Source organism: Oncorhynchus keta, chromosome 36, assembly GCF_023373465.1.
Source record: "Oncorhynchus keta strain PuntledgeMale-10-30-2019 chromosome 36, Oket_V2, whole genome shotgun sequence".
Lineage (NCBI taxonomy): Eukaryota > Metazoa > Chordata > Actinopteri > Salmoniformes > Salmonidae > Oncorhynchus > Oncorhynchus keta.
The window spans coordinates 28,969,308-28,980,782 of NC_068456.1; the positions used below are offsets into that span (position 1 = coordinate 28,969,308).

At 42.0% G+C, this 11,475-nt stretch overlaps 1 protein-coding gene and 1 pseudogene across 2 annotated transcripts; both read left to right on the forward strand.

Annotated features, from left to right (window-relative positions):
• Nucleotides 1–11,475, forward strand: part of LOC127906079 (polymeric immunoglobulin receptor-like) — a 50,380-nt pseudogene that overhangs the window by 20,585 nt on the left and 18,320 nt on the right.
• LOC118373044 (polymeric immunoglobulin receptor-like) lies at nt 3,810–11,062 on the forward strand. Of its 2 annotated transcripts, none has more exons than XM_052498783.1 (6): nt 3,810–4,036; nt 4,247–4,324; nt 4,583–4,915; nt 8,731–9,243; nt 9,411–9,522; nt 9,713–11,062. In XM_052498783.1, the coding sequence occupies exons 2-6, from the start codon at nt 4,276–4,278 to the stop codon at nt 9,813–9,815; spliced, it is 1,110 nt and encodes a 369-aa protein (XP_052354743.1). In that variant the 5' UTR covers nt 3,810–4,036; nt 4,247–4,275; the 3' UTR covers nt 9,816–11,062. The 2 variants fall into 2 exon arrangements, with proteins under 2 accessions (XP_052354743.1, XP_052354744.1); XM_052498784.1 differs by having other exon boundaries at nt 9,459–9,522.

Sequence of the window (11,475 nt, forward strand, 5' to 3'; positions counted from 1 at the left end):
TAGTTATGTTCCACCACCTTTCCCCTTGTCTCTTATTTCTTACATCATGATCTTATTGATCTAGTTTAATGTCATATGCCTGTAACTAATCATGATCAAACATATTGAGATCTTAGTATAGACAGCTACTATGTATAATAACTACTGTACTGCAATAATAAAATGTATTATATATACTGCTGAAAAAAATAAAGGGAACACTAAAATAACACATCCTAGATCTGAATGAAATGTTCTTATTAAATACTTTTTTCTTTACATAGTTGAATGTGCTGACAACAAAATCACACAAAAAGTATCAATGGAAATCAAATTTATCAACCCATGGAGGTCAGGATTTGGAGTCACACTCAAAATTAAAGTGGAAAACCACACAACAGGCTGATCCAACTTTGATGTCATGTCCTTAAAACAAGTCAAAATGAGGCTCAGTAGTGTGTGTGGCCTCCATGTGCCTGTATGACCACCCTACAACGCCTGGGCATGCTCCTGATGAGGTGGCGGATGGTCTCCTGAGGGATCTCCTCCCAGACCTGGACTAAAGCATCCGCCAACTCCTGGACAGTCTGTGGTGCAACGTGGTGTTGGTGGATGGAGCGAGACATGATGTCCCAGATTTGCATTTCATTTAAGATTTCAGGTCTTATCCAGAGAACAAATTGGTGGGCTTATGACATCCAGTGGAACAGCCACTTTACAATAGTGCATCTAAATCTTTTTGAGAAGGAACTTATCCTATCCTAGGTATTCCTTAAAGAGGTGGGGTTTCACATGAAGGTGGTGATTGAGCTGTCCTGGTGTTGTCAATTGGCTTCAGGTTGGGAAGGAACCTTCCTCTTGCAGGAACTGCTGGCCACTCCAGCCACATGAGGTCTAGCATTGTCTTGTATTAGGAGGAAGCACCAGCATATGGTCTCACAAGGGGTCTGAGGATCTCATCTCGGTACCTAATGGCAGTCAGGCTACCTCTGGCGAGCACATGGAGGGCTGTGCGGCCCCCCAAAGAAATGCCACCCCACACCATGACTGACCCACCGCCAAACCGGTCATGCTGGAGGATGTTGCAGGAAGCAGAACGTTCTCCACGGCGTCTCCAGACTGTCACGTCTGTCACATGTGCTCAGTGTGAACCTGCTTTCATCTGTGAAGAGCACAGGGCGCCAGTGGCGAATTTGCCAATCTTGGTGTTCTCTGGCAAATGAACCTGTGGACGTCGGGCCCTCATACCACCCTCATGGAGTCTGACCGCTCTGACCGTTTGAGCAGACACATACACATTTGTGGCCTGCTGGAGGTCATTTTGCAGGCTTCTGGCAGTGCTCCTCCTGCTGCTCCTTGCACAAAGGAGGAGGTAGCGGTCCTGCTGCTGGGTTGTTGCCCTCATACGGCCTCCTCCACGTCTCCTGATGTACTGGCCTGTGTCCTGGTAGCCCCTCCATGCTCTGGACACTACGCTGACAGACACAGTAAACCTTCTTGCCACTGCTCGCATTGATGTTCCATCCTGGATGAGCTGCACTACCTGAGCCGTAGTGCAGCTCCGTCTCATGCTACCACTAGAGTGAAAGCACCACCAGCATTCAAAAGTGACCAAAACATCAGCCAGGAAGCATAGGAACTGAGAAGTGGTCTGTGGTCCCCACCTACAGAAACACTCCTTTATTGGGGGTGTCTTGCTAATTGCCTATAATATCCACCTGTTGTCTATTCCATTTGCACAACAGCATGTGAAAGGTATTGTCAATCAGTGTTGCTTCCTAAGTGGACAGTTTGATTTCACAGAAGTGTGATTGACTTGGAGTTACATTGTGTTGTTTAAGTGTTCCCTTTATTTTTTTGAGCAGTGTATATATATTAAACAATGAACATTGAGGGTTCAATGAAATTGTTACATCTATTTATAGCAACTGTTTGTAGGAATTACACAGAAGCATTTTCTTTTTGTAAATCATGTTATATTTATTGGGGATCACTTTACTTATTTATTTTTAGGTATGGAGTAATTGTCTGCATCATTTCCAATCCCCCATATATTATTTTGTAAATATATACAGTGCTGTATATATAGATATATATATATACACACACACAGACAACAACACTTAGGCTTCTATATCCAGCTTTTACATACTATATACATTTTACTGACACAGTATATTTGACATTAGTTGTATTTTGTTTGTTTTTAGTCCTTCAGCTCCCATCTTCCCCTCCCCTCTACCCCTCCCCTCTACCCCTCCCCTCAACCCCCTCCCCTCTACCCCTCCCCTCAACCCCTCCCCTCTATCCCTCAGCTCAACCCCTCCCCTCTATCCCTCCCATCAACCCCTCTCCTCAACCCCTCCCATCCCCTCCCCCTACCCCCCTCCCTCAACCCCTCCCCTGTACTCCTCCCCTCAACCCCTCCCCTCTACCCCCCCTCCCCCTATCCCTCCCCTCAACCCCCTCCCCTCTACCCCCCTCCCCTCAACCCTCCCCTCTACCCCTCCCCTGTACTCCTCCCCTCAACCCCTCCCCTCAACTCCTCCCCTACCCCCTCCCCTCTACCCCTCCCCTCAACTCCTCCCTCTACCCCTCCCCTCTCCCTATATTTTCCCCTCACCTCTACCCCTCCCCTCTTCCCCTCCCATCAACCCCTCCCATCTTCCCCTCCCATCTATCTCAGTGTTGATTTATATTTGCCATATATTTTCCAACTGTGCTGTTTCATAAAAGTTATAAACCTATATACAAAATCAGAACTGTTTGTGGACGCCATTGAAAACTCACGTGTCCTGGTCTCTGTCTGCCCAAAATAAATGATGAACCCAAGTGGAGAGTTGAAGGACACATGTAAAGGAGTTCCCGGGGTTCAAACCAAATCTGTTAAAGTATGAGGGAGGGGGGTTATTATTAACAGTGGGGCTAAGTCTCTTTTAGGGGGGTCTGGCATATTCCCTCCATTCCGTTTATTGTTAGCTAGCAGTCTCAAGCCACAGAAGTAGCTAAGGTTAACTTAAATGTTAGCTACAAGTAGGCCTAACGGTGCATGTACACTACATAGCGCTAAATTGCTGCGTGCCGCTTAGGCCGCCCCTTGTGAGTCACTTGTGGGCGTGCTGGAAGCATATGGCAGCACGTTCGATTGTGCGTCAAGAATTCAGCATAGCAGGTTTGTATGAAGATCTGGTTATTAAATGGGTACACAGTTAATTGGGATAGGGGGCAGCATTTTCACTTTTGGATGAATAGAGTGCCCAGAGTGAACTGCCTCCTACTCTGTCTCAGGTACTAATATATGCATATCATTATTATAAACACCATGGGACCACGCAGCCGTCATACCGCTCAGGAAGGAGACGCGTTCTGTCTCCTAGAGATGAACATACTTTGGTGCAAAAAGTGCAAATCAATTTTTGTCAGCCTTTCCTGAAGAATAACAGTCACTAGAGCGCCAGCAGCCTCCCCCAGGCCCTAGCACCTACTAAATTGGATTTTAAGTGGCAATGGAAATGTGGATGAAAAAAAGAAGAAATCACACAGAAAATATATTGTTTGATATATTGATTTATTTAGGGGGGGCTCATTAATTAGCGACCAAGAAAAATGAGCGTCCACAAACTTCTTGTAAAATAAACCAATAGTAACTCCACACCACCCGCTGCCTCCACTCTAGTAGTTCAGGGGCAACCAACCCTACAGTAGAGTTAAGCTGTTTTATCAACATGTAATGTAATGAGTTAACCTGAAACCTGTAGTCTTGTGGTACATCAGCTTCCTGAGCTACTGCTGATGAGCTACCTTACAGGACAATGTGGTTTTGAGATGCATCTATGACCAGGGTTTATTTCCTCGACACAGACAATGTTTATTGTTTCTTTTTCTATTCCTTTTTAGTCTTTTAAGACAGAGAGGCTTCGTATCTGAATTCTGTGTAACCACCTTAAAATCACAGACTGTATCGTGGTAGATCTAATCATTGGTTTACTTTGAAGCTGATTTTAGGTCTGGTCTGTGGAGATATTGGTCTAACTTTATTGGGGGAAAAATACATCAAGTAAGTACATAAATAAATTAAATTTAAATTAATTAATTTGAATAAATCAAATCATATCAGTCTTATTGACTGATCCACAGAATGTATTGTTACCAGCCAATCAGGGGCATGTTCACTTCAACAGAAGCAGAAAGAGGGGTACAGACAGTGATGTGTATAGGAGACATTGTCGTTGGTGCCTCTTCCCTTGACACATACATTTGTGTACAGTTTGTACCACACAGAAAGACATACCACACATGGCTCCTCATCTCCCCCTCCTCCTAGTCATCTTCTCCAGACTCTCAGGTACTGGTAAAATGTTTTTATGAATTGATAAAGTCTCATGTTTCTGTGCACTTCTGTTTGAAGTCAGGTACTGGCTATGCTGAAACCCTGAAGACAAAATATTAGCGAGCTTATATACTGAGCCCACACTCATCCCGGCCATACCAGCCATGTTGTGCACTTCTCACTCCTACTGGTGTCCTGAATGGGTAATTGGTAGATAACCTTATCAGTCGACCGAAAGGAGTCTCAAAGTGTTTTCTGTTGCTGTGTCTGCAGGTACTCAGGCAGGAGCGTACGGTGTGTCAACTGTGAGTAAGGTGTCTGTGAAGACAGGAAACGACATCACCATCCCATGTCACTATGATCAGAGATACATACAATATGTCAAATACTGGTGTCAAGGAGATTACTGGAATTCTTGTTCTGCTCTTGTACGCACGGACCAACCAAAGATATCTGGGACAGTGTCCATCTCTGATGATGTCAACCGAAGAATCTTCTCTGTTAACATGACTGATCTGCAGCCAGAGGACTCTGGGTATTACTGGTGTGCTGTGGAGACTGCAGGACGAGATCAAAGTACATACTTGCACCTGTCAGTCACCACAGGTTAGTCCTCCATACCTCTCCTCAATCACACTGTGTTTGATCATCATAGAGAGCTGACTTAGAGAGTACAACTTGGTCTTGTCTTTTATACACTATAGTAATAATTGCAGGTCACATGCCATCATCCTTTGGTTTATTTGTTCAGTATGACACAGCTATGTAGCTATTGATTTGGGGAAGACTGTTTTAAGGCTCTAAATACAATGTATTTACATGGTTATACATACAGGCAGACACAATGTAAATATGGAATGGGTTTATATTGTAGGTATACATTGTTACACTGTGGAGAACAGAAACACTTTATTATGAAGGGTGCCTACATAAGGACATCATAACACATTCATAAGCCATGCATAATGGATTCAAAATCACAACCTAATGTTCATATTTTTGTTAAGTCACAGTATTGTCACGTTCATATGCCTAACGCAACAAAAAAAGAGTTCCCAAACCCAGAGATCCACCATGATGTGACATACAGCACTGTGATGCCTGATCAGTTCAGGACAGAACAGAAGGTCAGCATTTTATATATACTGTATTTCCACAACATGAGGTTGGAAAAATACTGTGAAAATGTGAAAAATTATGATTATTCCCTTTCAGTGTTGAGCTGTTTGAAAAGACCGCCTGAAATGTCAGCCTGTTTTGGTGGGATGAAGTTGTGGCATTCCATGGTGACATCATCATGCAGTAAATTAGTTATTATCAACTGGTTGGTTCGAGCCCTGAATGCTGATTGGCTGACAGTTGTGGTATATCATACCATTTACCACGGGTATGAAAAAACATTTATTTGTACTGCACTAATTACATTGGTAAACAATTTTTAATAGTAAAAAGGCACCTCAGGGGTTTGGTATATGGCTAATATACCACAAGCCCCTGTATCCAGGCATTGCATAAGAACATCCCTCAGCCGTGGTATATTGGCCATATACCACACCCCCTCGTGCATTTTTGCTTAAAGACCAATAAGAAAGAGGTCTCCAAAGCTCTCTACCAAGAACAGCTAATGAGGGATGAGCCTGGATAAATGTAACCACTCAGAGCTATGGAGTGACCATCCAAGATATTAAAATTATAGTTTTAAGCATGTTTTGAGGCTATACAGTGTTAGTTTACATTTACAATGTTTACAAACATTGGAGAAAAACAAGCTTAGAAGTTGAAGTTGGAAGTTTACATACACTTAAGTAATTAAAACTCGTTTTCGACCACTCAACAAATTTCTTGTTAACAAACTATAGTTTTGGCAAGTCGGTTAGGACATCAACTTTGTGCATGACGCAAGTCATTTTTCCAACAATTGTTTACAGACAGATTATTTCACTTATTACTCACTGTATCACAATTCCAGTGGGTCAGAAGTTTACATACACTAAGTTGACTGTGCCTTTAAACAGCTTGGAAAATTCCAGAACATTTTGTCATGGCTTTAGAAACTTCAGGCTAATTGACATCATCTGAGTCAATTGGAGGTGTACCAGTAGATGTATTTCAAGGCCTACCTTCAAACTCAGTGCCTCTTTGCTTGACATCATGGGAAAATCAAAAGAAGTCAGCCAAGACTTCCACAAGTCTGATTCTTCCTTAGGAGCAATTTCTAAATGCCTGAAGGTACCACATTCATCTGTACAAACAATAGTACGCAAGTATAAAAACCATGGGACCACACATCCGTCATACCGCTCAGGAAGGAGACGCGTTCTGTCTCCTAGAGATGAACGTACTTTGGTGCAAAAAGTAAAAATCTATCCCAGAACAACAGCAAAGGACCTTGTGAAGATGGAGGAAACAGGTACAAAAGTATCTATTTCCACAGTAAAACAAGTCCTATATGGACATAACCTGAAAGGCCACTCAGCAAGGTAGAAGCCTCTGCTCCTTAATTGCCATAACTATGGTTAGCAACTGCACAGGGGGACAAAGATCATACTTTTTGGAGAAATGTCCTCTGGTCTTATGAAACAAAAATAGAACTGTTTGGCCATAACGACCATCGTTATGTTTGGTGGAAAAAGGGGGAGGCTTGCAAGCTGAAGAACACCATCCCAACCGTGAAGCACGGTGGTGGAAGCATCATGTTGTGTGGGTGCTTTGCTGCAGAAGGGACTGGTGCACCTCACAAAATAGATGGCATCATGAGGTATGAAAATTATGTGGTTATATTGAAGCAACATCTCAAGACATCAGTCATGAAGTTAAATCTTGGACACAAATGGGTCTTCCAAATGGACGATGACCCCAAGCATACTTCCATAGTTGTGGCAAAATGGCTTAAGGACAACAAAGTCGAGGTATTGGAGTGGCCATCACAAATCCCATTAATCCTATAGAACATTTGTGGGGAGAACTGAAAAAGTGTGTGCAAGCAAGGAGGCCTACAAACCTGACTCAGTTACACCAGCTCTGTCAGGAGGAATGGGCAAAAATTCACCCAACTTATTGTGGGAATCTTGTGGAAGGCTACTCGAAACATTTGACCCAAGTTAAACAATTTAAAGGCAATGCTACCAAATACTAATTGAGTGTATGTAAACTTCTGACCCACTAGGAATGTGACAAAAGGAATAAAAGCTCAAATAAATAATTCTCTCCACTATTATTCGGACATTTCACATTCTTAAAATAAAGTGGTGATCCTAACTGACCTAACAGGGAATTTTTACTAGGATTAAATGTCAGGAATTGTGAAAAACTGAGTATAAATGTATTTGGCTAAGGTGTATGTAAACTTCCAACTTCAACTGTATATTTTGGGTTCTGATGGGGTCATTGATTGAAGTTGTCACGTTTTCACCTCCTTTATCACCTCTCAATAGGTGGTCTAGGTATCCTCCTGACATGGCACAAGTGGGGGATGGACCTTTCCTCTTTTGTTGTCCATCGTTCCTCTATTGTTCCCACAAGGGTGAGGCCGATGACATCACGGATTCCCATCAGACCAACTCGTTGACACTAAAAACACTATTTTGCTCGAAAAGTTTTTTCTTACCCTTAAGTGTACATGGGATTTTTTTACTCAACAGGAAATGTAGAGTTTGAGTTTCTCTTAAATACATGCATTAATTATCTTTGAGACATTAAGTTGAAATACGGTCCAATGCCCGTCATTCCTGTTGAAGACCACTCCTTCTGAAGAGTACCAATATGGCAGACAGGTGCTTCAAAGCCTCTCATTGGCCAATACATAGCATCATCAATCTAGTGTTTGTATACACTGAGTGCACAACACATTAGGGACACCTTCCTAATATTGAGTTGCTCCCCCGTTTGACCTCAGATCAGCCTCAATTCGTCAGGGAATAGACAATACAAGGGGTCGAAAGCGTTCCAGAGAGATGCTGGCCCATGTTGACTCATATGCTTTCCACAGTTCTGTCAAGTTGGGTGAATAACCTTTGGGTGGTGAACCATTCTTGATATGCACGGGAAACTGTTGAGCGTGAAAATCCCAGCAGCGTTGCAGTTCTTGACACACTCAAACCGGTGCACCTGACACCTACTACCATACCATTTTCAAAAGCACTTAAAGCTTTTGTCTTGCCCATACAAATCCATGTCTAAATTGTGTCAAGACTTAAAAATCCTTTAACCTGTCTCCTCTTCTTCATCTACACTGATTGAAGTGGATTTAACAAGTGACATCAATAAAGGATTGTATCTTTCACCTGGATTCACCTGGTCAGTCTATGTAATGGAAAGAGCAGGTGTTCTTCATGTTTTGTCCATCAGTGTACATCATTGCCTATGATATGACATGTGTTGCTTCTCCCTTGGTGAATTTGTGTCTGTACCTCTGTGTTCAGGTACACCAGAACTCTATGTGGACCAACAGGAAGTTACTGGAGTAGAAGGAGGGAGTGTCACTGTCCATTGTTACTATAGTAACACTGTGGTTAAGAAGTGGTTGTGGTGTAAGATGGGTATCTACTATGTCCCCTTGGTGGGGAGATATTCAGGGATTTTAGATGGAACATCAGTGACATCACAGCAGAACATTGATCACAACAACAGACACATTTTAACAGTGACTCTGAATGGATTGAATATGGGAGATACTGGCTGGTACTGGTGTTCCAGAGGAGACCTACAGATGCCTGTTCACATCACTGTCAATCAACTGACCACAACACAGAGTACCACACCTGCCTCCACCACCACCCCTACCCCCTCTTCCACCATCATCATCTCCACTGTTAATCAACTGACCACAACACAGAGTACCACACCTGCCTCCACCACCACCCCTACCCCCTCTACCACCATCATCATCTCCACTGTTAATCAACTGACCACAACACAGACTGACACCATCATTAGTAAGTAATGAGAGACCAGTTATAACCAACAATAGTGGAATGAGTCTTTCAAGTTCACAGAATCCATCTGAAGTCATTTTGATAATTTAATACATTGCCATCTCACGCTGAAATTGTGTCACTTCAACACTAATACATTACATACGGAAACTGTTGCACCTTGACAGACAAACAGACCACTCAAGACATCTCTCTGACCTCACCCACAACTGTAGATCCTGCTGTCTCCTCTTCCACCTCTCAGGCCCCAGTCAACAACACACACCATGTAGCCCAGGGGTAAGTGTACATTACCACCTCTTCAACCGGTACTCAACAAGCAAAAAGGTCATTTATTTAAATGTCAATTATTGGATTAATGAATTGTGTTGTTTTAAAATCATTTTAAAAAATGGCCCAGGTATGCCTCATATGTCTGATTGACATTTGCAGAGTATCATGTCCTCAAAGCAGTGTTATTCTTGTACAGATGGGAGAGAACACTCTTCTACCTTCCAAAAACTGTTAATGCAGTGCTCTTCATCCTGTGCAACGTCATTGCTGTGGTGAAGTTCAGAGCAACCCGACTCTGAGGTGAAACAGGATGAGTAGAAACTAGATTTATTTAGCATTTGCATATTTTTTATTGCGGGATATGTCTTTACTTTCTTCACCTTCTCTACATTTAATTGAATATTTAATGTACTTGCTAATAAACATGTTTTACTGTTATCAAGATCATCTGTCACCAAATTCTGTGAAATTCCGTGAATGAAAATCTGAAATTCTGATGTATCGAAGTTATTTGCTCTGTTGGAGACAACAAGTGTTTAACAAGATGTCATAGAATGACTTAGTTTACCAGAAACCTGCAGCCTTGTGGTACAGCAGCTTCCTGAGATACCTAACAGTTTAGGTTGGAGGACATCTGTGGTTTTGAGCTGCGTCTATGACCAGGGTTGATCTCTAAATGGAAGGATGTCATCACTCCATCTCTGTAGCTCATGTGCTCTTAATTCTATACATTTCTTTGTGTAATCATTAGTGACCTATTTTCCAGCAGAGGGTAACAGGATAACAGTGACTCTTGATCCCAAAGAGCCCTTGGAGAAAGCTGGAAGCTGAAATGCAATAGTTGCTATCTTCCACTGAGGGGGCAGGTACACAAACATGTTTAGCTTTCTTCAGGATAAAACACACGTATGTTTTACAATCTTTGTGGGGACCAAAAAATGTATGCCAATTCAAAATCCTATTTCCCCTAACCCTAATTATGATTCTAACCTTAACCCTAATTGTAACCATAACCCTAAACCTAACCCCTCAGGCTAAATATAATGTTTACTTGTGGGGACCGGCGAAATGTCCCAACTTCTCCAAATGGTGCATCACCCATCTCACATGTATATACTGTATTCTATACTATGGCACTGTATCTTAGTCCAATGTCGCTCTAACATACATGTATATACATTCTTAATCCATTCCTTACTTACATTAATGTGTATTTTGTGTGTATGTTGTGAAACTGTTCAATATTACTTCTGAGATATTACTGCACTGTCGGAGCTAGAAGCACAAGCATTTCTCTACACCTGCAATAACATCTGCTCAACATGTGTATGTGACCAATACAATGATTTGATTTGCTTTTGAATTTTGACTTGTCTAAATGGTTCTCGTTTTACCCACAAGGATAGTTAAAACCAAACCGCACACACACACACACACACACACACACACACACACACACACACACACACACACACACACACACACACACACACACACACACACACACACACACACACACACACACACACACACACACACACACACAAGACAAGGTTACATTTAAATGTTTTTGGTTCATTTATGAATCCTGAGTTCTTGAGTTCTTTCAAAGTTGATATTTGGTTGTCTGGTTTTCTGTAACAAATCGTCTCCTTGTTGAATCAGAGCCATGGAGAATTATTCTGTCTTTACCTTCTCCAGCTTTAATGGAATATATAAAGGCTTTGCTAATAAAACATTTTAAAGACATTTTATTGTTCTCAAGATAATTTGCCACTAGATGTTGTGCTTAGTGAGTTTGATTGTGAAATTGATTTATCATAAATAGTTTGCTGTGATGGAGCCAACAATAGAATGTACAGTGGATTCAGAAAGTATTCACACCCCTTCCCTTTTTCCACATTTTGTTATGTCACAGCCTTATTCTACAATGGATGAAATAGAAACAAACCTAATCAA

What these genes read in the sequence shown, in the direction of transcription:
- LOC118373044 (XM_052498783.1), top strand. Translation starts at nt 4,276, where the DNA reads ATGGCTCCTCATCTCCCCCTCCTCCTAGTCATCTTCTCCAGACTCTCA. An exon ending in ACAGACTGACACCATCATTA is followed by an intron (nt 9,244 to 9,410) that starts GTAAGTAATGAG and finishes GCACCTTGACAG; the next exon opens with ACAAACAGACCACTCAAGAC. An exon ending in ACACACCATGTAGCCCAGGG is followed by an intron (nt 9,523 to 9,712) that starts GTAAGTGTACAT and finishes ATTCTTGTACAG; the next exon opens with ATGGGAGAGAACACTCTTCT.